The 27,366-nt window shown below is 34.3% G+C and overlaps 2 protein-coding genes and 1 long non-coding RNA gene across 3 annotated transcripts; all 3 read left to right on the top strand.

Moving 5' to 3' along the window:
• The first annotated feature begins 6,117 nt into the window (after positions 1-6,117).
• LOC121409734 lies at positions 6,118-7,399 on the top strand. The gene is made up of 3 exons (XR_005969194.1): positions 6,118-6,195; positions 6,428-6,508; positions 7,304-7,399. It is a non-coding gene; the product is annotated as an uncharacterized LOC121409734 (long non-coding RNA).
• Positions 7,400-9,651: 2,252 nt separating this feature from the next.
• On the top strand, positions 9,652-13,773 carry LOC121406872 (transmembrane protein 145-like). Its single transcript, XM_041597742.1, has 6 exons — positions 9,652-9,818; positions 10,287-10,358; positions 11,345-11,494; positions 12,281-12,359; positions 12,801-12,970; positions 13,763-13,773. The coding sequence occupies exons 1-6, from the start codon at positions 9,767-9,769 to the stop codon at positions 13,771-13,773; spliced, it is 534 nt and encodes a 177-aa protein (XP_041453676.1). The 5' UTR covers positions 9,652-9,766.
• A 4,202-nt stretch (positions 13,774-17,975) lies between these two features.
• Positions 17,976-25,743, top strand: LOC121409524. The gene is made up of 4 exons (XM_041601444.1): positions 17,976-18,087; positions 22,468-22,659; positions 23,573-23,659; positions 24,852-25,743. Exons 1-4 carry the CDS (start codon positions 18,061-18,063, stop codon positions 24,966-24,968), a joined length of 423 nt encoding a protein of 140 aa, XP_041457378.1. The 5' UTR covers positions 17,976-18,060; the 3' UTR covers positions 24,969-25,743.
• Positions 25,744-27,366: the final 1,623 nt, after the last annotated feature.

The raw sequence follows: 27,366 nt of genomic DNA on the forward strand, positions 1-27,366 counted from the left end.
AGGGCATTATCATCATTATAGCCGGTTCTTCTCTTATCCCTGGTGAGCTTTGGGACAAAGCTGGCCCTGGGATTTGCTGAAATCGCTGGGGTGCTTTAAGTGGGGCTAGAAAATTCATACCCATGGTTTTACCAATCTCTAACTAACGAGTCGTATTCCTCGATGCTGATCTTGTCCCATCTGTCTTCTCGCTAGATGCAGTATAAAGAGATTTAGCTGAAATCGACATAAATGTGAGGATAAAAGAAAGGGTGCGTATATCAATAATGGGCGAATCTAGAATTTCAAACGAAAGGGGACACACAGACCTCTAAGATAGGTCCATATAATATTCTTGACAAAGCTATGAGACAGGCTTGCAATGAAAAAAGGGGTGGGCATCCATTCAAAATGTCAGCGAAGGGAGCACTTCTCGATTGCAATAGAGTAGGATGCAGGATAAAAACTTTTATAGGCATATGTGGGGCGCATGAGGGGCCCTATTGTAAAAAAAAAAATACTGGCAGTAGTAGATGGGTCCACATTTTCGAACCTTGAAAGTATATTATTTTGCTAAAAATTGTTATTTATTCCAAAATTGATCACACATATTCTGATTAGATCTCTATGAGGGGAAATTATAATATTTCATTTAATTAAGCCACAGATATGGCGATTGCATGATTACCTGCTACCTGATTTTCATCCTGCTGGTGAGTAAATGACCTTTTTTCCCCTCCGATTTTTTGTTATGTTTGATTTATCGTTTTCTTCATTTTCATATATTCAAATCAACTCGCGGAGTGGACTTGGACTTCAGATAGTTTGCAGGTCGTACGATTAACAGTCATGAGCCATTATATTATAATAGGTATTATATTTGTGGAAGGATCAAGGGGATGTGGGGGTGGGGGATCGGGTGGCAAACGATCAAAGATGTGACGTCATATTTTACATGCAATTTAGTAGTAATACTTTGAGTTATACACGACCCAGAGCTCTCCGTCTTTTTAACTTTTTTCCTTCAGTTTTTACCCCCTTTTTCTCCCTCCCCCCACACTATTTGAAAAATCATTCGCAGCAGTCAACCCCTGCCCCCATGTTCCACCGGCCCTGACGATCAAACAAACCCAAAGGTTGCCTTAGAAACTATAGGCCTACCATCAATAATGGCAATATGAAACGGAGTTTGGTCTCACCACGAAAATTCCCGTCAGTACATAGCAATTCGATTGAAATTGCCAAGGATTTGTCAGGAATGGCATGGGGGGATTCAAATCTCATCAAACTGACCAAACTGCTTTCATTTTTCTGACTGCTTTCCCGCCAAAACCAAGTCAGACAAATCCTCCTTCGTCCCATCCGTCTAGAGTTTCCCGATCATTCTTTTGATCGTAATTCACCGCGGCATTCGCCTTTCGATCTCGCATGCTCAAACACATGTTAGTGTAATATATCATATTTATATTTTATTATTCTATTTATCCAGCCCCCTTTTTTCTTTCCTGAAGAAGCGTTTCGTTGTCTTCATTTTTTGGGGGGCACTTGTACTTGAAACAACTATTAGTGTTTGTCTTGTTCTGAATTTAGATCATTTTTTTTAATATAAAAAAAAATTGTTTCTCCTGATCATGTGACTACTGATATTAAACGTATTTGACCTTTGAATTTGAAAAAAAACACACATCATAGTAAAAATTAAAACATCTTAAAACTGAATAGTGCTTAATTACTTAATCGCTATAGGCCTATCGAATAAGCGATTTAACTTATAGTAACAAGCGCATATCCAGGATTGTGCAACCCGGGGGCCCAACCTAATTTTGGCGTCGATCCCAATGAACTTTTCGGAAAACGGCGCCCCCTCATCATAGGTGCCTTAAATGCATGATGAATTATCTTATTTCATAATCACGTGATAATAGGCTAAGACCACCTCTTTAGTAGGCCTAAGTGTCCCGGGGGCCGTTTCATAAAGCTGTTCGTAAGTTAAGAGCGACTGGTGAACCTTTCTAAGCCATCGCCAATGAACATTTATATAAGTAGGGGAAGGCGGGGTAAGTTGAGCATAGGGGCGTTGAGCCACCAGCCCCAGGCCAATAATGAATGAGTCAGACATTATGGTGGTGTCATGTATTGATGACCCACAGCATAACCCCTAAACCAACCACATTGTTTTCAACTTTGAAACTAAAAGTTTTTTTTTAGGGAAAAATATGAATTTCAGCCAAAAAAGTAAAAAAGAGTGTGAAATGGATAAGTCCTTTATACACACACACACACGTCTTTAAATATAATAAGGACATGATTGTCCAGGTATGGATCTTCATTCTTGTCATAGTCTTTTATATGATGGATGCATAATAAATGTGTGGATACAAAATTATCGCACTAAGTTCGGACTGGGGTAAGTTGAGCCAAACAGCATGGGGCAAGTTGAGCCATGGTGATTCTTATGGTAATGTATCTTAAAAAAACAAACAAACCATAAAAATCGATTGAAATGCAGGCTGAAAGGAGCAAATTTACATGACTGCTCTTTTCCTTTTAAAGGATGTAGTATTTATAGAGAATTAGCAAGTGAAAAGACTTTAAACAAAAAATTGACATGCTGGTTCTCCCCCTCATACATTTTGTACATAGTTTTTGTGGCTCAACTTAACCCAGAAGGTGGCTCAATTTTACCCCCACAGATGGGGCAAGTTGAGCCATTTGACACCTTTTTTTCAAAGGTGACAATTACTTTCAGTGTGGGGGTAGAAAGTTATATATAGGTGAAAAATATTTCAGTAGAATTAAATTTCAAGGCAAGGGACTTATTTCGACAAGATTATTAATCACATCAATTCTAACATGCAAAAAGTAAAAATTGTCACAACTTACCCCGCCTTCCCCTACGTATTGTGACCATGAACAGGATGAGTATCTTTCTAAACAATAATATTGATGCGAGCATTTTTTTTCTCTCATCTCCTTTTATCAATAATTTGTTTCCCAGCCAATCGAGACCAAGGATTTCACTACAATTATTGTCAGCACTGACAATCTACATCCTCCTTTAATTTGTTATAATTATTTTCTTTGGGGGGGCATTTCATGAATTGGATGTTTTTAAACGTCGCGTCACAATAAAAAAAAATACACGAAAATGCGCGCGCATAAAATTTGCATAATGAATTGAACTTTGTTACAACGTCGAGAAATGTCGTGAATGATTAGTCATGTTTCCGCTCCTTTTTCTTTGTCTATTGGACATCAACAGGTCTATGGGAATGATACAAGATGGCACTATCAAAAGTCATAAGGTAATACTAACATTTTCTTTATGCACGATAATCGTTTTATCAATAAAATTCAACTCAAGACCTGAGTCGGGAACTTGACTCGTGATTGACCGCGCTGCCGCAAAAGGTACGGTACCGGTACCGCCCGTATCGCTGGCTGCCCTCGCCTTAGTCTCAGACCGGAACCGACCGGGCGGCAGCCCGATTAAATTGCTCTGTCATTGACATTGACATTGTCGAAAGTAGTTTACCCAGATGTTGTGTATCCGGACGGGTGGTGTGTCCGGACGATCAATTTTTAGAATGTCATTTGGAAAAATTTACAAGCGAAGTTTCATCAATTTTTAGTACAAAATGTTAGGAAATATTATATATAAAGAACAAAATAGAAAATGATTACAAGTAATGAATTCATATTTTAGTGTAATCCACAGACAAAAAAGAAGGCTTCAAAAAATTAAAGTGTCCGGACACCCGACCCCCCATCCTAACGGTTAGGCCCTTGGCCTAATTCAATTGCTTGCGGACCAGCTTAACATTTTTAGCTGAAGAAACTGAAAGGAAACTACCGCTATTGAAATCGGGAAACTTCAAAAATTATAATAAATTATCTAGGCCTAGATCTACTTTGTTTGATTTTCTTTCATATCAATCATATCAATTTATTATTAGGCCTAGGCCTATGTTAGGTTTATAAAACTTAAATTAAAAAGTAGGCCTAGATCTAAGTGCCTTTGCTTCGGCTTTTTTTAGTTTTACTTTGACTTGACTTGAGTAAAATTCAATAACTTAAGAACATAGCCTAACGTTAAATTGAAATCCTTGATATTAATAAAATGGGTAGGGGGCCTATGTCAGTGGACTGTATTACCAAACACTTTACAAATTCAATCATATCAAAAGCAAAATTTTCTTGAAATTCTTTAAACTTCCACCATGAATACACAAGTCCCTACAATTTAAATACAAAAAATAAAGTCAAGATGTAAAATTTTGGCCGAGATCATTTTTTTTTCATGAAATCAGCTTTCGAGCCCACCCCTCTTTGCATGTAAAATAGTTTGGTCCCTTGGAAACAGTATTGTATTAAATACTGAAAACTGTTTTCTGTTGGAAAAGTTGAAAAATCACATCTTCTATTTTGAACATATTTTGTAATTGTAGTTTTGAGAAAGCAAAGACTTTGAATGTGTTTTTGTCTTTCTATTCAAATTCCATTTAAAAGGATGTTTCAAATTTCAAAGCATATTGAAATTACCTTCCTGTAAATTGAGTAAATGGGTGTGTTCGGTTATACTTATAAGTATGTACAGCACTGGTCGATAGTAAAATCACTCACTATAATCTATAGGATCGATAGGCCTAAACAATTTGCCTAATATAATACTACCTCTACAGTGCGTATAAAAAAAAACGGGACAGATTTGAAAAGTCTATAAAATTTGTGTTTCAAATTATGATCTCTATATTTTGGTGTCAATATGTGCTCTGGAGTCTTATCCTTCAAATGCCATTAAAATAATTTAGTTTCGTTCATGCTTGAGCGAACACGGAATGTTTTTGTTTGGGGTAAAAAAGGAGGCTTGCGCCAAAATGGCATAAGATGATAAATATGATGGTCGGACTTCTTGCAAATCAGCAGACTTCCTCTTAACCTTTTCATTATCTTTGTCATAATTTTCGAATTATGCGGTCAAAATTCATTTCCAAATCTACTTATTTGCTTGAATAGTCCTGTTGTTCCTTTTTGACATGTTCTCTTTAAGCTTTGAAAAATTTTAGTCCTTAGGCAACAACATTTTTGAAAAAGTCAAAGTATGGGAGAGCGTGTGTTTTTTTTTCAAATCCTTTCATTGTGTGCTACAAAGGTTATGGTGCCTTTGAACAGCTGTGGCATACTGAGGGGTGGGTGCTCCGGGTGCTCCCCCCCAAAAAAAAAAAAAAAAAAAAATTATGACCAAGGAAAAAAGTGGAAAGGAAAATAACAGAAAACATAGAAAGTGAAGTATGATATAATTTTCTGAATATTATGTCAAAATCACAAAATTTGATATTTTAATAAAAAAGTGGAAATGTTAGCTTGCTCGCTTTACAACTTGCTCCTTCAAAACTGACTAAATACACCATTGCCATTGAAAGACATGAATCCTTTCCTATTTGTCCTGTCAATCACATAATTAAACATGGTGAAGGATTCAATAACCCTTGAAAATATGATTCATGTCTTTTATAGGTACCAAAACATCATTTGTTTCACATAATCATTATTAAAGGTATCATAACATAATTTGTTTCACATAATAAAGCGATTTGAATAATTACAAATTCTCCCAATTAATAATGCAAATCTTCTTACTTGGGTTGACAAAAAGTCTATTCTTTTCTTACTTATGAAGGAAAATTCAAAGGTAAAAGAAGTTTAAATGAAAAACAATATAATTCAGTTAAATAAATAAATTTGTAAATGAAATCTGACAGCATTATTCGAAAATTATGGCAAAGATAATGAAAAGATTAAGAGGAAGTCTGCTGATTAGCCAAAAGTCTAATTATCAAATTTCTCATTTCTGCAATTTTGGCGCAAGCCTCTTTTTGAACCCCCGACAAAAATGTCCCGTGTTCGCTCAAGCATGAACAAAATTTATTTTCTTAAATGGCATTTTAAAGATAAGATCCTAGAGCATCTGTTAACATCAAGATATAGATATAATAATTTGAAACAAATTTTTTATAGACTTCAAAACTGTCCCGTTTTTTTTTATACGCACTGTATAAAATGTAGATCTAAAATAAATGTGATTGTATTTTCGTTTTTACAGTTTGAGACCCTAATTATTATTTTTCTTTATTCCAGGATGTTGTTTTTCTGGATTCATTTGCGTATGGGACTGACAATGTTAACTTCTTACGATTCAAGTTTTTCTTTCCTTCAGTAAGTAGAAATATGTAACAAACGTTTATATCAATGTGAAATTCAATTCATTTTGAAACATTCTGCTGACATTCAAACACACGGTACTTGTATACATTTATTTGAATGTTTTTGATGATATGTTTCAATTACTGCTACCAGTATATATGTCAGTGATATGAGTTCACACTAATGTTATTTATTAAGGCTTCTGACCATTGGTAATTCTGTCAATTTATTCCTTTCTACGCAGAATCCTCATAACTATGAACTTGTGATGTTTGGTGATTCTGTCAATCAGTGGCCTTTTATCAGACAAAATGAAGAAAGTTTGGTAAGTTGAAATGCATTTGATTGTCCCCCATTGTTCATTGTAGATATACAGTAAATCCTCAAATAATTTGCAATTGTATACAGAAAATTACCTATTTTGGAGTCCCTGTAGGCCCTTTCTTTAATTGCAAAATTAAAATGTTTATTGTGAGTGCATTGAAGATGTAAAATGTAATTTTGCTTTCATTTATATTTTTGACTAGCTATGCAATTTGAGATTTTAAACTTTTTATTGCATATATGTCTATTCTAGTTAGAATGGATATAACGTCTTATCAATTCTTTTGAGTATTTAGCTAGATTATGGAGCTTTATTTTCATAGGATGAACAAAACTTGTATTTTTAAGAAAAACAACACAAGTCATTCATTCAATTTCCATACAGAAGTTCAAATTATATTCTTGTACATTGAATAATACAATAAGATACATGTATGATAGAGCAAAGTACTTGTATCAAGATTTATAAAATTGTGTCCATACATAAGAAATGAAGGGGTCTATTATAAAAGTAAAGCTTGTAGAATGTGGTTCCAATTGGTAATTACAAACACACAGCACATGTAGATGTTATTGAATGCTTGATGAATGAAGACAAAATGCAAATAAATGTACAAAAATATGTAGTAGGTCAAGTTTTGTCAAAGTTTTAAAGATTTATTTCATACTTCTGTTTAGAAAACCAAGTATGAATTTCCAGGGAGATGGTTTCATGATGGCATTATTGAGCAATCCATACAAGTATTTGTATTGAACTTTGTTGAGATAGATTCTTTCTCCTTTTTTTTGTTCTTAGTCATGCACTGAAAAAGTTTCCAAAATCATAGACCCGAGTTTCAAGGTCAACCTGAGTGAATCATCAGACCAGTGTAAAGTGACTTGGAAATCAAAAGAAAAGGTAAAGTTGTTCAGGTTACACTTCTGATTAAAAAAATTATTTCATTGATCTGAGTTTTAAATGTTGCAGCATTTTCATATCTTCATTAGATATCAAGGTATAATCTTTGAATTCTACTCATAGTTCTTGTTCCTTTTACATTTCAAAATGTATCAGCCTTGATATTCAATCTTCCTTTACCTTGTAGCTTGTGGGTAAAAAAAGATTGAAAGTTTTAACCTTTTTTATTGTTTTCACATCATGTATATATATGTACATGTATGACTTGTTCTACATCTTTGTCTGATAGCAAGGATTCAGTATTTACACGTTAAAACAAAAAAGGTCAAACATTCATTCATTAGCATTAAGATATTCAGATCAGTGATAAAAAAATCATGCGCCAAATGTTACATATTACATGTATACATACTTTTTGTATTTTTGCAATACATGTAGGTAAGTTAGCATGATACCAGTCATTTAATATCTTCATTGGATAACATTAAGATGAATTAACAATATTAAAGAGTTATAGCTCAATTCATGTGATTATGAAAGTAATCTTATTGATGATTTTTTTTTGTAAAAGAAATAATTTTGTTAAGAGTCATTGTTTTAAAGTACTGCAGTTGATTATGATAGTTTAATATCTTCATCAGATAACATTAAGATGAATTAGTCAAACATATTATAAATTTTAAAGACTTATTGCTCAATTCATGTCATTATGAAGTTATCTTATTGAGGACTTTGTCAAAGAAACAATTTCGTCAAGAGAATGTGCTTTAAGCTACTGCAGTTGATGCTGATATTTTAATATCTTCATCAGATAACATTGAGATCAATAATAATTATTAGTAAACCACATTTATATATTTTAAAGTATTATTCCTCCATTACTAAGATGATTAAAGTATTCTTATTGAGGGATTTTCTTGGCCAAAGAAATCAATTTATCAAAAGATGATATGTTTTCTTGTAAAATAACTTGATGTCAATAGCTTAATATCTTCATCAGATAACAGTAAGGTGAATAGGACAACTGTATTGAAAAATAATTGTGCTCAATTTCTGTGAGGATGAAAATATTCTTATTGAGGGTGTTCATAGTAAAAGGCAAAGCCATCAAGAGGTATTACTTTTTCTTGTAAAGCAACATCATCAGTGGCGGACCGTGACCTGGAGGAGACAAAGCATTGGAGGGGCACAGCATTGTTCACAAACGTACAGTGCCCCCTCATTGCTTTGTCTCCTCCGGGTCACAGTCCGCCACTGAACATCATGAATATTAATTTCATATAATAATAGCATATTCAATAAGTTTGAAATGTATTTTCAGTTGATTTATCACATATCAACTACCGTACCTGGCAGAAGAGACTTAAATAATTCGCACGTCATTGCAAACAAAAATACCTGTAAACACCTCTCATACAGGGTATATCGCATTGAGATTTTTCTCCAAGGAATAAAAAACAGACTACTTCTACATCTTCACCTGATAGCAGAAATTTTTAAAATGTTTTTATTTCTGAAAAAAATGATAAGTCTGCTTCATAATGATTGCTTTTTATGTGAATTTCAAAGAAAAACTGATTATTGCACACAAAAACACTCCCCTAGTTACTTTGAAAAAGAAAAAAAACTTGTTCTAATTCAAATAAATAAAGAGAAAGTCAAAGGCATTTAACATTATTTGCAATTCATGGAGTCAGTCTATAAGCTCCCATTCAATTTACTTGTATTACAGAAGTAGTTGTCAGTATAACCAAACATTTTTTTATAAAAAATGTGTATCATGATGTTGTTTGAAAGTCATGCTTATAAATGTACATGATATAAATGCAAGCAGCTGGAAAGTTTTAATGACATCAGCTAAAGGTGACATATACAAATTTTGATTTTATATTCTTAACATCAGTATAAAGGAATGAATTGGGGTACTTTAATACTTTGTCAAATGTCACCTCGACAAACTTTAGGCTAATATGGTCCAATCATTTGTGAATTAATTAGCTTTATATTCCTTTGCATTACATTAAACCAATTGATCCCTGAACAAAGCCTATGGTAAGTCAGAATTCAATTTTCAGAGGGTTAAACAATTGTCGGATTATCAGAGGAACAAAATTGTAGCTTCAAAACTGGAAAGGGAATTTTTTTCTTTTTAAAGAACCTGTGTAATGTTTTATTGATGTATTCCATGGACAAGACCAGAATATTTGCCACAAAGTTTTTTTCATATCAAAATAGTGGCTTCTGTGCAGAGGATACAAAGATTTCTCTTCAAACAAGAGGCCTCGTCGATACTTCTTCAACCTAGCAAACTGCCATGGAGGAGAAGTACCTGGAATTTGGAATGTGACTTACAGACTTCATATGACTAATGGACTTAAGAGCCTGGAAAGGGAATTTTCTTATGATGAGAGGTGTAAGTTGTTTTTAACATCCATTGAATAGTACCTTCTGACCAACTATCTTTTTTTTATTCTATGGGAACCATCCCTACTTTCGACAATGAGAAAGGTATTTCCTCAACTTAACCATGTTCCTACTTTTGCACAAATTTGTCAAGAAAAGTAATGAAATCAACGAAATTTATTATGTCTGAAATATAGGTATCATTAATCATTTGTCTTCATTTTTAGGTAGATATATGAAAATGCTTTGAAAAATCTTTTTGGGGGGATTTATACTTTTTTTTATTATACTGCTATGAAAAATATATTTTTAGTTGCTGAAAATATGAAATGAATGTGATGAAAAGTAAAAAGCTAGTGCACTTTCCAGATACTGTTTTTTTCAGTATAAAACACAATCACAATAAACACATTCTCATGCAGAACTTATCTTAAGGGTCATTCATGAATTCATTGTAGATTGTTTTTTTCCTCTTCAGATTTGATGGTGACTGATCTTGGATTTTTGTTCTCATATCTTGGAATATTTCTAGTAGCAACCGTCAACCATGGTATGTATCCTGTGATCTCTAAAACTTGTGTAATATAATCTTTTTTTGGGGGGGGGCCATGGTGGAAAAATGACATAATGTTAGTAAAAAAATTATATCTTTAAAAGGTAATCTACTTATTTGTTTGAAAATTTGTTATTCTATCCAAATAAATTTGGATTTTTATTTTTCAGGAATAGCTTTGATATAAATATGTCTTTTATGCTGCACACCATTGAAGGTGGTTACCACAGGATTTGAATGTTTGCACCTGCATGTTATTCCCATTTTTAATTCTTAATATATAAAGAGTTTTTTGACAATCATCTTCAGCTTGGTTCATGTTGGGTCATGTATGCGTATTTGAGTGACGATGGTCGGATTATTTTGGGAATATAAAGGTCAACGGTCAGAGAAGTCATTGTATACGAGTGCATGTACGTGAAAACTGCTTGTAATGTCATTGCAATAACTTAAAGAACAATTATATAATTTGTGTTGAAGTCAGTGTTTGGATCCGATTATGAAGTCAGTACTCATAGAGGACATGGCTTTTTGCTGCTCATTGTCACTATTTCTAGGTCCAATTGATTAAGCAAGATTTGTTTCATGAGAAATACAACCTGATTATGAAAGTTCTTGAAAACTTTTAAGTTAAGTGCCGTGTAATATATTTCAAACCTGGCAATAACTACTCCAGGCATAATTCTTCAACTGCGTGCTCAATCCATCTAAATTTACATGTGTATTCAATGTCTGGTCCCTATTACATCAGAAAAGGTATCCTACATTCTGCGCATTGGACAAGTTCCAAGACATTCTCTCCAGCGACTATTGCTCTACTATCAATTCCACAAACTCAACTTCAACTCTGTATTTAACACTCAAATGATAAAAGTTTGGAGATTTTGTGGTAAGAGCAAATGTCTTGTTGCAATTGGACCAGTAAACTGAATATTAAATAGAAAAAGTCACGTTTCCATAACGTATAAACGATTGTGTTGCAGTAACTCTGTTCAGGAAGCACCTCCTCCATGTGACTTACAGACTGTTCTATCTTAGTCTTAGTCTTCAGCTGATTTCTTTACTACTCCACTGCATTGCCATGGGTTGCTTCTCCAATAATGGCATTAGTCTTCCCAGGTTGAACAATTCAGGTTTGTGGTGTTATATTATTCTTGTTTGGTTGATGTTCATGTTTGAATGAAACATCTGTAACTATCATTGTGATTATTATAATTATTATCATTGTTATGTTTATTTACAGTAATATCAGTGGTAATAGCCTTAGTAAAGTAGTGGTAGTATCATTGTTCATATTGTTATAAATTGTTATGATAGTGAGAATAAAACATGTTCATATTACACATTGATTATGCAAAGAAAGAGACCTTAATAATGCTATTGTTTAGTATCACAGGAAAATAAAGATGATTTGTATGATTTTTTTCTCAAGCAATATAATTATCTACATGTATCTGTGTATCTATCTATCTATTTATGATTATCTATCTCATTACAAGAACAGGCCAATGATATTTGTATTCATTAAGTCGTCATTCAAATCTTTCACAGGCTACAATGATCATTTTCATGTGTCTATATCTATAAATGATTCATATCCTTTTATGAAAAACATTGTAACCCTCCACCTTAAAACCAACAATAGGTTGCCAGTGAAGGTTTCTGTAATTAGCCAAAATATTAAATCTAAAAATAAGACATTGACAAATATTTATCTCATCAAGTATCTCCTGTTTACTCATTCTGTTGAATTTGATTTTGTTAAATAAGACTAAAAATAAGATACAAGGGTTGATGTCAAAAAATTTCTTGGACTGAAAGCTAATGAAAATACATGTACATACATTGATGATTTATCAGTAAAAGGGTTATTCTTGCTGAGGCATACCAAGTAAAATGTTATGTTTCAACATTTTCAGCTGACATGCTCCATGGCCTATCTAGTGTGATATTTGTAGCCCTCCTCTTCTTGGTTTCCAAAGGTTATACAGTTACTAGGTGAGTGTTCAAAGTGTTGTTAACCCATGAAAACTTCACGCAACGCAGTGTAGAGATAGTATAGATAAAAACAAGCACCATTAGGCAGTTGGCTGGCATAGCAGTGGTATTCTAACCCGGACAGGGCTTCATAACACAAAGCTTAGCAATGAAATTTTTTTTACGATTGATTCCATGGACTACAATGTACAGTCAATTGTGAAATCAAACGTACGATCAGTTGCTAACCTTTGTGTTACGGAGCCGTAGAGGCATTTCTAAACTTACTTGCTATCATTAGCAATAATGAAAATATGTACAACATGGCATGCTCGATTAGCAGCCATTGCGGTACTGTAGCCCTCTTGTACCACCGACATAATTTCCAAAGTAACGTGCAAGTTTTTGGTATAAAGATTCAACCATTTAGCTTAAACTCTATACCTAACTGCTTCCACACAGGGCCCGTATGAGTTTTAACGGTTCCATCCAGCTAGCAATCCTCTGTCTCTTGTATGCTGTATCCTACCTGATCTTCTCCGTCTATCAGACCATACTGTTGGACCCTAGAGATATCCTAGCCCAGTATAGTATTCAGGTTGCAGCTGGTTCAATTATTTGTCGCATTGCAGGTATTTCATGTATTTCGTTTGTGCTACTTTGCATAAGGGGATTGGGCATATAGGGATGTATAAGGGGATTTCTCTTTACTCTTTGGGAGGCTAGATAGCCCTCAGACCCAAGTATATTGTTCTCCTGGGGGGTTAATGAATTTTTTTTTCAATCTTGCTTTTGCAATAATTTTTTTTCTATTCACTCTCAAACTTCTGGCTATGAGGTTGTCATTGCATATGACCTATTAGTACATGTACTTAATTAGATTTATTCAAATTCAGAAGACATAATTTACAAGAATATACAAACATGAGAAGACAGATATTACAAGAATAGAATAATGACAAAGAAAATAAGGGGAAGGATATGTAAAGCTAAGCCAATAAAGATCCCCGACTTGATTAAAGTTGTGGGCGCGTTGTGGTCTAGTGGTTCTGACTCTCGCCTTTCAAGCAGAGGGTCGTGGGTTCAAATCCTAGCCATGGCGATCGTGTTTTCCTTCAGCAAGAAATTATCCACAATGTGCTGCACTCGACCCAGGGAGGTAAATGGGTACCGGCAGAAAGAAATTCCTCAAAAAGCTGTGCACACCAGGATCGGTAGACCAGCTTAGCCAGAGTAATATAGGAGCACCTTGAGCACCTAGCAAAGTGGATATGTGCGCTATACAAATCCTATATTATTTTGTTAAATTTATGAAAATATACATGTAAATAGCATAGTAGAATCCATTAGTCAGGGTATTAATAATGTTTTGTAAAACATGACCATGCATGTTTGGCTCTTCCCCATCATGCTTTGGCATTTAGTGGAGAAGTAAAGCAGGTATCTAAACAAATATCCCATTTCTTCTACAGGTCTTGTTTGGACCCTTCGTGGGGTGTACTTCACTGTAAAACGTCATCGCAATAAGCTTGCCTTCTATCTACCCTTTGCTTGCTTCTTCTCATTATGGTTCATGATTGAGCCTGTGGCTCTCATTCTCGCTATCTCATGTGTGTTTCCTAAAATGGACAGGTACAGAAAGTTTGTTGTTATTCAACTATGTAAGATACTAATTACTATGTAATTGAGTGTTAGGGTGCTGTTGATACTGTAATTGTCACACTTACACACACTCACATAAATATATATATCTTTCTCCCAAATTATGTTAATTTCACAGGGACTTTTTGTCCAAAATCATCAATTTTATGACCTATTTAATCCCTGAAAAGTGGTGTTCCAATTAATACTTTCATATTTCCCAATTTTAATTCATGTATGTGAACAAATATTTCTTTAATAATCATCAAATATCTGTTCTTAATGAAATCATTGTCTTCTCATTCACATTTTGTTTTCTTGCCTTTTATTTCTTTTTGTTTTCAATACCTTGATGAAGTTCACTGATCCTCAATGGTCTCCAGCTTCTGACAGCATTTCTTGGACATACCTACTTTCTCTTCCTAACAATGCCTGTAACACTCAACAAGAGCTTCCCATTTCATTTTCCAGTCTCAAAGGTCTGTTCATAATATAAACATTATAAATTTGCTACTTTACTAGATTTCATATTATAAAATTGTGAACATTCAGCCCAAAACCCACATTGGGTTCTCTATAATTCTTCCCTTTGGGGTTAATAATAAATGTGTAGACAATTTACTTTAATATCTGAAACAATACCAATGTAAAGGTTTCTCAAAATGGACCATTTTCTTGATTAATATATTTATTCATTTATTTTTTAAAATTTTCTTTCTTTCTTTTTCTTTCTTTCTTTCTTTATTCATTTATTTGTTTGTTTATTCATTTATCTTCATTTATTTGTTTGGGTCAAATCATTGTTGCTTTTAAACTGGATTGGTCACGGTTATTTTTATATTTTACTGCATTACACTTTTCTTTGATATACCGTTCCTGCTATTCCTATGGGTGTAATTTTACTGTCTACCAAACAAATTGAAACCCCTGCCCCTCTTCTCTTCTTTTAAGTACCTGAGTAATAGGTGAAAAAATATGTGCACATCCATTTGCTTGGGTAGCTCCTCTCCTGATCAAGGATATTTTCTTTGCCATTTTAATTGGACAAGCATGTTCAAGCATTTTATTCCTTCATTAATTATGTGTGTCAATAATCATTTATCTTTTCCATTTATTTGAAGTGTGAGGGTTGAGATTTTTAGCTCATTTCAGCTTTTTTGCTTTTGATTTAAGCTTAATTTCAGCTAAGTTATTTAGTTTTCCACTGTATAAAAGTATGGGGGCTCTCTCAATCTTAGCTTTTTAAAATGCTCTCCAGGTTTTTCAGCCTTTTTGTTTTTAATTTGTGATCAGTCACACTCCTAATTCATTTTTTTTAATACCTATTAACAAAGTGTGTAAAATATTTGATGTGAAGTAATTGATTTTACTAGTTTTAGAAAGTAGCAAAGAGAATATCTCGTGTGAAACGAGGAATAAATGCCTGCAATTCTGCTTAAGTCTGTGGGGTACTTATTAATTAAGAGTAAAGAGAATTTCTTTTTTAGAATTTCTTCACTTTAACCTTTATCATATTTTGAACCAGTCATGCAGATATTTCTGAAATTTAGCATTTTGTGCAATTGAGTGTGCAAGCATAATAATAATTACAACTATTGCAGTTAGCACTAAACTTGCTTGGATCTGATCAATGTAAAGAGACGTGCCCGGCTCTTTTATGATTTTCATGATTTCAGGTTGGAGTCCTGCCTCCTTCCGAAGGTGTTGGGTCTCTCTATAAACCCTCCGAAGAACACTACGATGTATTCTCCAATGGTAGCCCTAACTCGGCCAGAGGAGCAGTCAAATCTGTCAATGTAAATCATACACTAACAAGGAAAATAACTGTTTCGGCATAGCTAGACTCTTAGGCCCGTACTCTTAAGTCAGGTTTAACTTAGACCATGGTCTAACTGTGCTTAAATTATGGGAAGCCAAAAGTGTCAAAATTCTTATTAAGCTGTATGTTTCTTATGTTTACTGTGCTCTTTCCTGAATCATCGATGGTGAAGACAATCATCTATTTCCTACACCATCATGAATGATTTGAGAGCCAAATGAGGTAAAATATTATATCTCTACTGTTATTGATTTATGTAACAGTTGGCTATCCATACCTAAATCACAACTTTAAACCAGAGTTTAAGTTAAACCTGACTTCAAAATACGGGCCATAATGATGTAGAAGAAGCAATGGCAATGCTGAAGTTTGTAATTTCTCATGATCACTCTAAGGTTTTTGAGATTGTCTTAGCATCGACAAATGTGTGAGAGCAGAAACATGTATGTGAACATGTGGGGGAGGGGGGTAAGGGGGCAGGAGCTCAGGTTCCATGACATTTGCTCCAGCGACAATCGCTCCGCTCTACATTTCACACACTTTTTGAATGACCAACTTCGACCCTGGGTTGAACACTATATACCCTACCCTAAACCTAACATAAGACTCTATTGCATCCCTAGCCCTTCATCTCGGACAAAATTAATCTCAGAGCAAATGTCACAGGAGCAATTGTTGTGTCATCGGGCTCGTGCCTCCTTAGAAATGTTTAAAGCCTTTATTTACATATGTTAGTTGTTCCTCAATAATCAAACTATCACCAAAACTTGTTTGATAGAATTTGCCCTTCTGAGAATAATGTTCAGAATTAAAGTAATTGCCTGTTCAGCTCCAATATATGTTTATATTGAAACTTGAGAAGGAAATAAAGAGTGCTCATTTCAAGCCTAAATGGAGTGTGACATGTATACCTCAACTCCTGTAAGTAGAAACGAAATTCCTATATGCATGTTAATATGGTTGCCACTTTGATCCCCTTATTGATCAAGTCCACTTGTTTAATCATTCTATGTTTGCCATGTGTTCGTTCAGAAGCCCACTCAAAAATTAGAATCTAGGATCGAACACTGCTGTGAACCCAGTTTGTTATGCAACATTATTTAAAACATAATTCAGACACATATCTACATGTATTGTATACATGTAGGTACACTGTTTTAAGTTGGAATTCCTTAGCTAAGAAATTGCCACTTGGCTTCCAGGTTGTCTAATGCCCATTTGATTTCAATCTACATTGTCTGGCCATATCACCATCTAGATGATTATTCTTGGTGACATAAACCATTTCTTATGCTTGAGAAAAGAGGCATACAGGCTCGTGCCAGTCTTTTGGCTCAATATTACTATGGATGGTGGAATTTCATATGACATGGTCCCTTCTTAAGACTAGACAGCAATGGACTATTACAGTAATCTTGTATCAATCGTACAATCATCTTTGTATACTTACTCCGACCTCCTCTCCATTCAAATGTAGTCTTGCTCTTCAGACCCTATCATACCACCCCCAGTCTTCCTTCATGAAGCGTCATTTGATGAACAGAGAAGGCAGAGTGTCAATACTCGTGTTGCTTCAACGATGCTGACAACGAGACTAGCAATGCCTACCCCTCCCAAAGAATTTAAAAGCCAACCAGACCATGTGAGTGAGCTCAATGAAACACTTTAGCAATGTGTTTTTTTCTTTTATCTTATTATGGAAATCATGTTATGATTGTCAGTCTCAGTGTCATATTAAACATTTTTATATCGCTGGTGTTCTTTGTTTTCTCTGTTCTCTGCTGATTGTCATTCATATTGTCAATCTAATTTTTTCTCTTTTATTCATTATACACGTACCAATTATTACTTCTTTATATTTAAATTTCTTCCATGATTTTATTCATAGTATTCCTCTCCTGGTATATGTTTATCTCTCTTTGTAGATTAATCTCTAGTTTGCTTTATGCACTTTTTTTATTCTATTATTATTATCATTGATATTATTATTATTGGTATTATTACTAATATTTTTATTATTGTTAAGTATTATTATTATTATGACATGTAGTAGTATTTTTGTTTTGTGTTTTGTTGTTATTTTTCTATTTGTTTATTGTGTATTTATTTAGTACTTTGTTATTATTTTTAATTTCTTTCTTTTGTGTGTGTTTTTGGGAGGGGGATTTGTCCATACCTCACTTGTATCTATCTACCTTGTCTCATCTTACCCTTTAGCTTTTAGTGACCAGTCCAGTGGGTGGTTTCTCTGTCTTCTGTGCGATGGCTGAAACTTGCAATCCACAACAGGTAACAGGCATGTTGCAAATAGAATCTACTATTTCATAGTTGAAATTGCATTTTATAGGCCTATATACTGTAATCCTAAAAAAAATCATTACGCTCTACAACATGGTTGATATTGTGTGAGATGCAGAAAATCAGGATCTATGAGCCAATGGAAATAAGGAAATGTGATCAACTAACAACTCACTTATGTAGTTTCTCTCCCTTGGTAATGTTTACATTTCAATGTAAACTTTTGCAATTAGTTATTTCGTAATGTAAGATCAACTGAGAATTGAAATTGTAATGCATGGGGACTGGAATGTTTCCCTTTTGCCATTAAATGCATGAAATAGTATTGTAATCAGAATGAACACCTTCATTACAGCCAAAACTTGGGACATTTATAATTGTATGCATTTACCCTAGGTTTCTCTAGAATGCATTGCGAATCAATGACATAGTCCTGTCAATTGCAACAAACATTTAAGGGATTATGTAAGTACGGTAATAGTAGGCTAACACCTAAATCACTTAAATTCTACTTTAATGTTCATAGTTGCCAAATTTCAGACAATAGTGAATATAAAATCTCACTTTGTATATCTGTGGTCAAAAGAAAATGCCATTTCTTACAAAAAGGTCCATTTTGAAAATTTTTATTATACTCTTTTGACCAATTTCTTATGAGCATTCTTGCAGAAATTGCAGAATGTTTATTTCAAATTAATGAATTAAACTTTGTATGTCCACTGCTGAAAGGAAAATGCTGTCAATGCATAGTCAAACTCTCCATTTTAATACAGTCACTATGTTGGATTGGAGCATTGTCACAGAGTGACTATGCGTTTGAATACGCTGTGTCACCCAGGGGGGGGGGGGGCACTCAGTAAATAATGCATAGTGGGTATGTGCCGCGGAGGGGACCCCCATTTTTACTCTCAATTTTCCATTCCAAGGCATAGCATTTTTGTCTTATTGAGAAAAAGAACAAAGAAAGCCGCTCCAAAGCATATCCGTTATGACTATATTTTGTGTCTGTCAGCCAGTGGATTCAGGCCTCAAATATTGATTTGTAGCCATTTACAAGAGAGTATGTGCTGTTTATTTCTTGATCCTACACCTTAATGCATCTACTATGAGTTTTCATGTTCAATGATTTTCTTTTAATATGATGATGCTTCCTTTTTATAATACCTGCAGTTTTGTAATAGTAACTTTACAAAATGTGCTCACAAAAGTTGCAAAGCTATGAAACTGTCCTTTTCCATTTTTAATGGTTATGACATGTCTAAATTTACCAATTTCATTCAGAAAAATTATTGTGTATCAGAAGTTCAATATTAACCATTCGATTGTCTTTATCTCTAGAACATTGTTTTATGATTTTGTGTGCCTGGATCATAGAGTAACTAAACTATGCGGTGTGGTTAAAAAAACAACACCCTCTGGTTGGGTATTATATCTGGGCCCCGTCCTACAGAGAGTTACGATTGATCCAATCAATCATAACTATGGAAATCCATCATAATTTTTTTCTACAGGAAATTTGCAAAATGTCCTTTGTAAACAAAGGAGATCACACCAAATTGTCAAGAAATCAATATGATTTTATGGATATACATTCATATCTAGAATTTAAAAAAATTTAACATGGGCATTTTATATAATGACTTTGCTGGCTTTTCATAGTTGCAATTGATTGGATCAATCGCAACTCTTTGTAAGACAGGGCCCTGATTGATCCTGTACACTTCAATATTTGTTTACATCGTACATCTGTCTCGATGGAATTTCCTTACCATGTGCATGTATATGACACTGGCACCGTTAGTGATCAATAACACTGCACACAGTATATTTATTAATTATGTAGAATACATATTCATGTAGAAAAGAACATATGTGATTGACATGCGCTGCAATGCCTTGATCATATTTCATCATGCGTAAGGAATTTGTTCATGAACAAACATCACGTGAACTTATTGACATATTGTAAAAGAATTAAATTGCATTTCATTTTTTGTCTCACCTGCGAAGCAAAGTGAGACTATAGGCGCCGCTTTTCCGACGGCGGCGGCGGCGTCAACATCAAATCTTAACCTGAGGTTAAGTTTTTGAAATGACGTCATAACTTAGAAAGTATATGGACCTAGTTAATAAAACTTGGCCATAAGGTTAATCAAGTATTACTGAACATCCTATTAGAGTTTCATGTCACATGACCAAGGTCAAAGGTCATTTAGGGTCAATGAACTAAGACCATGTTGGAGGAATCAACATCGAAATCTTAACCTGAGGTTAAGTTTTTGAAATGTCATCATAACTTAGAAAATATATGGACCTAGTTCATGAAACTTGGACATAAGGTTAATCAAGTATCACTGAACATCCGGCATGAGTTTCACGTCACATGACCAAGGTCAAAGGTCATTTAGGGTCAATGAACTTTGGCCGAATTGGGGATATCTGTTGAATTCCCATCATAACTTTGAAAGTTTATGGATCTGATTCATGAAACTTGGACATAATAGTAATCAAGCATCACTGAACATTTTGTGCAAGTTTCAGGTCTCATGATTAAGGTCAAAGGTCATTTAGGGTCAATGAACTTTGGCCGAATCGGGGGGTATCTGTTGAATTACCATCATAACTTTGAAAGTTTATTGGTCTAGTTCATTAAACTTGGACATTAGAGTAATTAAGTATCTCTAAACATCCTGTGCGCGTTTCAGGTCACATGACCAAGGTCAAAGGTCAATGAACTTTGGCCGAATTGGGTGTATCTGTTGAATTACCATCATAACTTTGAAAGTTTATGGATCTCATTCATGAAACTTGTACATAAGAGTAATCAAGTATCACTGAACATCCTGTGCGAGTTTCAGGTCACATGATCAAGGTCAAAGGTCATGTAAGGTCAATGAACTTTGGCCATGTTGGGGTTTTTTGTTGAATAACCATCATATCTCTGTAAGTTTATTGGTCTAGTTCATAAAAAGTGGACATAAGAGTAACCATGTATCACTGAACATCTTGTGCGAGTTAGAGTAGTATTCAAAGTCAGCACTGCTGCTATAATGAACCGCGTGATGCAGGTGAGACGGCCAGAGGCATTCCACTTGTTTAAACATGACTAGCCGGTGTAGCCACCTGTGTAAATATGCACAACATTGATTTGTATTCCTAGTATGAATAATCTGAATGTATTATAAAAGTACAGAAAATTGTATTTATTGAGCTCAAAATGGTAATATAAATTCTGTACTATGACGTCATTGACATTATCCAAGCTGCACATGAAATATCAATTATTGACCTACAAGATATGTAATGATATTTTCAGGCACCTTTCCTTGTCATAAGTAGTTTCAGATCTATATTTTGACTGATTTTCAAGATTGAGGTCTGATATATGACATATATGGCATATAGAGCATGACCCCAGTCAGCCAAATTAGATTTCTAGTTATGGCATATACATATATATATATATATCTAATTACATGCTGATGTAGCTGCATTTCATATGCCGTAAACTTTGATTTGATATGTGTATCCATAATTGTTTATGTCATAGGCTATTTATCAAATCAGAATACAGAAACCTACATTATACCAGTGATGTATAGTACAATATTAGTATATTTCTGCATATTTGTTTTATTTGTTATATTCTACTCCCCTCCGTATGCTTTTGAAAAATTGATAACTTCTTTCAATGAGTAGATTGCCAAATGATCAGAAAATACAAATTTAGGACTCCAATCACAATGTATTTCTAGGTAAAGGATATACAGTAAAGCATAACATGTTGAATTTATGAAAAAAAATATCCCAACATTATTCATTAAACCGATTATGTTAGGTGTTGGTAATTTGAAAGATATGAAAGCATAAATTCACACTTTGGTTTCTTTCCCCTATTGAATGGATGTAAAATGTATCATTTTCCCTGTTGTCAAAATATTTCTCGGATGTCATCCTTCAGAGATTGATTGAATGTTTTCCTGCACTAATCATCAATGTAATTGCATTGCATTCCTGGAAAAAATCTCATCTTATTAAGTGAAATACCATATTGGAATTTGATAGATGACTACCAACTACTAATTGCATGATTATTTGGATTACTCTTTCTCTGAAATTTCTGTCCATCATGATAAAATTTCATCTACCACACAAATTCCAATGAATCATTTTTAGTTTATTATCTCTTTTAATCATGTTCATGATAGGTCCATGATGTAATGTTATCAAGACTGATTCATGAAGTAAATCTTGCCCCTCATGAATAAATATTAGGCCTACTTTTGCCATCATCGTGTGATATTTACGATCCAACAAAAGTGGGTAAATGGCCCTGTTTTCAATAAAGATTTTATTTATTATTACCTATAGTTGCCTTACAAGATGACACCCATCCTTCCATATGATGATAGCAATGATGATTTTGATGATATTGGTGATGATATCAGTGTTATGTCGCTCGGTTTAGATGTATTCAACAAACCTCTCCCCGGCGATGATCTAAACAGGATTCCCAGATTTCCTCCGCCTACCAAACTCCCTCAACTCAAGATACCAGGAAAGGTATTTTACACCTTGGGCCGGTAACATTTACCCTTGGCAATCTTCTTAGAACATTTTTTTTTACAATTGATTGCAATGACTATATTGTGTACAACTAATCGTGAAAACCATGCATACGATTAATGGCTAACCTTTGTGTTACGGGACCCAGATGATCCAACAATTCGGTGTCAATCTCTGTATTGATTTTTTTAATGTCACTTTAAAAAATGATTTCAATGATCATTATTAGGCAACCTCTTTAATTCATGTATTAAATATGCATTCTAAATTTTCCCCTGAATTCGCATCCTTTTTTTCACGAAAGAGAAGTTTCACCTACACCTTAGTTTTCAAAGTGCAGTGATAAAGCGTCAATAAGTGCACAATACTTATGTGTGCATCTTAAAGAATTTCTTTTATTTTATGAATGTCATTGTTGGCACATGTATGCTTTAGTGACTTCCAGCCTTAGTTAATTTTTGATTAACCATAAAGTCATTATTCATAACAATCATTTTTATAACAGTTGTTACATTAAATGCAATAGTTTTGATGATTCACACCATCTGCTTATATTGTTTCTTACAAATCAAAAATCTCCAGACCATGACCATTCTACATAGGATTGTTTGCATAAATACATTTCTTAAGATTTGAATTCTGTAGTGAAATGATTAAAGAGTCCTTTGCAATTTTTATACTTGATTGTTGTTTTTTGTATTAATTATGCCTAAAAATAGCTTATGATCGTTAATTCTAAGGAGCATTCAAATAACCGTGGCTTCTATTTCAAGTTTCCTAGCTCCCACTAATTTTGTTCTTGTTTGTGCATATGTGCATTTTTTTCTTATTTTTGCTTTGTGCACATGTGCATATTTCAGAATGGAAAATATGTAAATCGAATCTCTTGATTTATAATATCAATTTTCAGAAGAGGCATTCACGGTCGCCAGTCAAAACTCCAAGATCTAATGATTGGAAGCATATTTTCCAAGGTCCCACATCAAAGCTAGCATGGGTATGTAAGACTTCCTCATATATGTGTTGTATTATATACACGCACTCTCAAACAAGAAGGTAATTTTTGTCCTACTAAGTTGAACATTATGAATTATATGATGACTATTTTTTAGCCTTTCTCTATCTCATGATAATACAAATGCAAATTACCTGTTAAATTCAGCCATGTTTAATGCTTTGAAACATAACTGGCTATGTTCTGCTTCTCTTATATACTTTTCACATTGCATTTCCTTAACCCCATACTATCCTTAATTTTTTCGATTCACACTGTCTTTCTTAACCCCATACTATCTGCTCAACCGTGGTTAATGCCTTAACCCGGACTATCCCTCAGCTCATGAATATTGATGGTTTTACCAAACAGAGCGTGATTAACGTGCAATTCGACTTCTGTGATTGGCTAATGCTTAGCCCCACTTTCCTTAGCCCTGTTTCGTTTTCACACTGCATCTCTTAGCACCGCAATTGTGGTGCTAGCACCACAATAAGCCGGCTAACCCTGCTTTTTTGCAGGGCCAGATAGTACCGTACTATTTACCGTGCTAGCCCACTTTGCTAAAACGTAGTGTGAAAACGAAGTGGGCTAAGCTTAACCCCGGGAAATTGGTGGGGCTAAGACCCCCCTTAGCCCCACCAATTTAGGACAAAAAGTGCAGTGTGAAAAGCATATTCTTGCTATTTATCTTACATTTTGGCTTGCAGTTATTCTCTCTCTTGCTGTCTGTGCCTTTTCTCTTTTTCTATTTATCTACCCTTCTCTGTCTATCTCTCTTCCTTGCATGTTGTGTCTCAGTATCTGATCTCTCTATCACTCTCACTCTTTCTCTCTCTCTCTGCCCCTCTCTACTTCCCCCCATTTTCACTTTTCATTACCTCAGCTCTTTGTCTGCAAGCCACTTGACCAAAGGTCTCACAAGACCCTCAGTCTGAAGTGAACCCTTCAATCACTCTGATTGTTTATGCCGATCCAGAAACCAGATCATAATAAGACTCTACTGCCATTTGATCACCAAATTTACCTCAATATTTCAAATCAGGATGATTGACAGTGGTCATACATATTTCACTTTCAGCTCATGATATACTGGTTGGTATATAAACATGTGCATGTAAGTAATTAAAAAAAGCAAATGATACAGTACTTTGACGTAAGCTCCAATTATACATTATGAATTTTCTTCATGCAGTCCGGTTCCGTTAAGAAGGAGAAGAAGAGACTGAAACGTCTGTCAAAGCTCGCCAAGTTCTCTGAAATGAAGCTTCCAGGGATAAAGACCACAAGAGTAACCAAGATAGCTCTTTAGACCGTGATGCTAGCAGCTCCTCGAATTATATCTTTTTCAAGTTCCTGTATATCAGTTGAGATCTCCTCACTAGTATTTCCTCCAAGTTTGGTCTAGTTCCACAAAGAAGGAAATGAAATGAATAGACTGTTCGAGAATCCTTCAAATTCTTGCAAGTTCTTTGAAAAAAATATCAATCTTTCAGGTATAAAGACCACAACAGAGTAACCACGGAAGACCTCTAGACCTTGATACTAACTACTCTTGGCATCAAACTAGCGTTTCTGGATATCAAGTTGTAAGAAGGATAGGAAGAGGAAGATACTGAAGAGTCATGCAAAGGCTACAAAGTCCTTCAAACACAGTCTACAAGGGGTGAAAACCTTGAGCAATGAGTTAAATATTCCTGGTATCAAACCTCTTCCATGTATAGATGTTAGTTGATGTCCCAAGAAATGTTTTTCTCAAGTTAAGTTCATCCCATAAAGGAAACATTGACCCTTAAAGCACAGAACTTGCCAAACTGTCTGAAATCACTCTATCAGCATTAAAAACCAGAGTCATTGGACAAACATTTGATTGGTTGATAGTGGATTAAATAGAACATATGTCCATGCAACTGCTTATTTGATTGGCAGTACTGAGTTCTGCAATTGATTACAAATTTTGTGCAACTGATCCCGTAATAATGACATTGTTTACCCCCAATGAAATGCGGATTTGAATAAAAAGAAAAAAAGTCAAAGAAGCATAATGCTGAAAATCTCATCAATTTTAGAATACATTTGTATGTTTCTATAATTCAATCTTTCAAGATTTTATTCATAACATGCCAATTTTCAACAGTGAATGTTTTGATTGTAACTTGTATTATGATGAATTGACACAATATTTGTTGGTTTTGGTTTATTATGGATGCATTTATCAAAATTAAATACATGTATCCTTCAAGGAAAGCATTTGGTTTTGTTCTCCATTGTGAATGACATTTTGCAGAGTGAAACAGAGACTGGTATTGTAAGTATCCCTATTTTCCATGAAATGAAAAAAAAAAATCACAGAACCCAGGATGAACAACATGTAATACACAGAATTGCACTGAAAACATTTTTTTTAAGAAAAACAAATCAGAAAAATGCGTTGAGAATCATCATAATCCATAAAAACAAAACTGCACAAGTGGGAAAATCTGCATGTGATCGACCATGTGTCCAGTATTTCGTATTCATATGCCAAGCTTTATCTACATGATACCCATAAGTGTTTCTAAAAATTTTCACTACATGTATCTACAACTGCTTTATCACATGATTTGTACATATCAGAACAACACGGAATGTGGTGCTTAAAGCGCCAAAGAACACTGTATTGACATTTTAGAACATTGAAAACTGGGGTTATAGTTAAAAAAAAAAGTTAAATGGGAAAAGGTATAAACTCTTGATACACCAAGTACACTTGTATAGAGTGACAATGTTGATGTACTGATAGAGCTCATGCTACTGTAACAGTTGAAAGAAAGTAATCAAAAGATATAAAATATGAGAGCCCTGGGAAGTTACTTTAAAGGAATTATTTAGAAATACGAGAGAAGAAAGAAGGGTGTGATGAGAGATAGGATGAATCAATAGATGAAATTCGAGGAGAGAGAAATTGAGAGGGATGGAAAGGAGAGATGACTATCAAACCGGTAGTATCAGGAACTGTTAACGTGGTAGATACAGGGGGAAAGAATGAGAATGTAGAGTTAGAGGACAGCTAAGAAGAGAGATAAAAGCAAGAAAGGGGAAAGGAGAAATTGAGATGAGGGGAACACCCTGAGGAACCGATGAAGCTATGGAAGGGGGTGACAATGAGAAAGACGTTCAAGGATCGACAGGTTGAAAATGGCAATCCTCCCAAAAAAAGTTGATGTAAGAAAGGTAAACATGTTAAAAGAAGGGTTAAGAAGGCTGTGTTTAACGCCAACGGAGATTGGGATGAATATGAACAAGTAATGGAGATTTGGAAACCAGACGCGGAAAATGAATCTTGAAAATATTCATTTTAGTCCTCAATTGAAAATGATAATTAGGGATAGCCATTAGACAAGGGCCTTGTCATTAGGCCAACTTTTGGATTGACCAAGGAGGTTTAGAGGTAGTGTAGCAGAAAAATAATGTTTTGATTTTTTTTTCATTTTAGTAAAAAAATAGCAATTTTTATTTCACACTTGTTTAAACATTAACTTTTATATCCAGTTCTATCATATTCTAACACATCATATCCTAGCCTCATTATGTCCAATTCCACCCAGTAGACAAACTGGAATGCACATTTTTTACCTTACGCTTTGTAATGCTTAGTAAATCCAACCCGTCCATAATCTGCAATAAACGGTCGTGAATTATTTTGCCAATCTGCCATGTACAGAGTTCCA

The sequence above is a fragment of the Lytechinus variegatus genome, chromosome 2 (assembly GCF_018143015.1).
Source record: "Lytechinus variegatus isolate NC3 chromosome 2, Lvar_3.0, whole genome shotgun sequence".
NCBI classification, from domain to species: Eukaryota; Metazoa; Echinodermata; class Echinoidea; order Temnopleuroida; family Toxopneustidae; genus Lytechinus; species Lytechinus variegatus.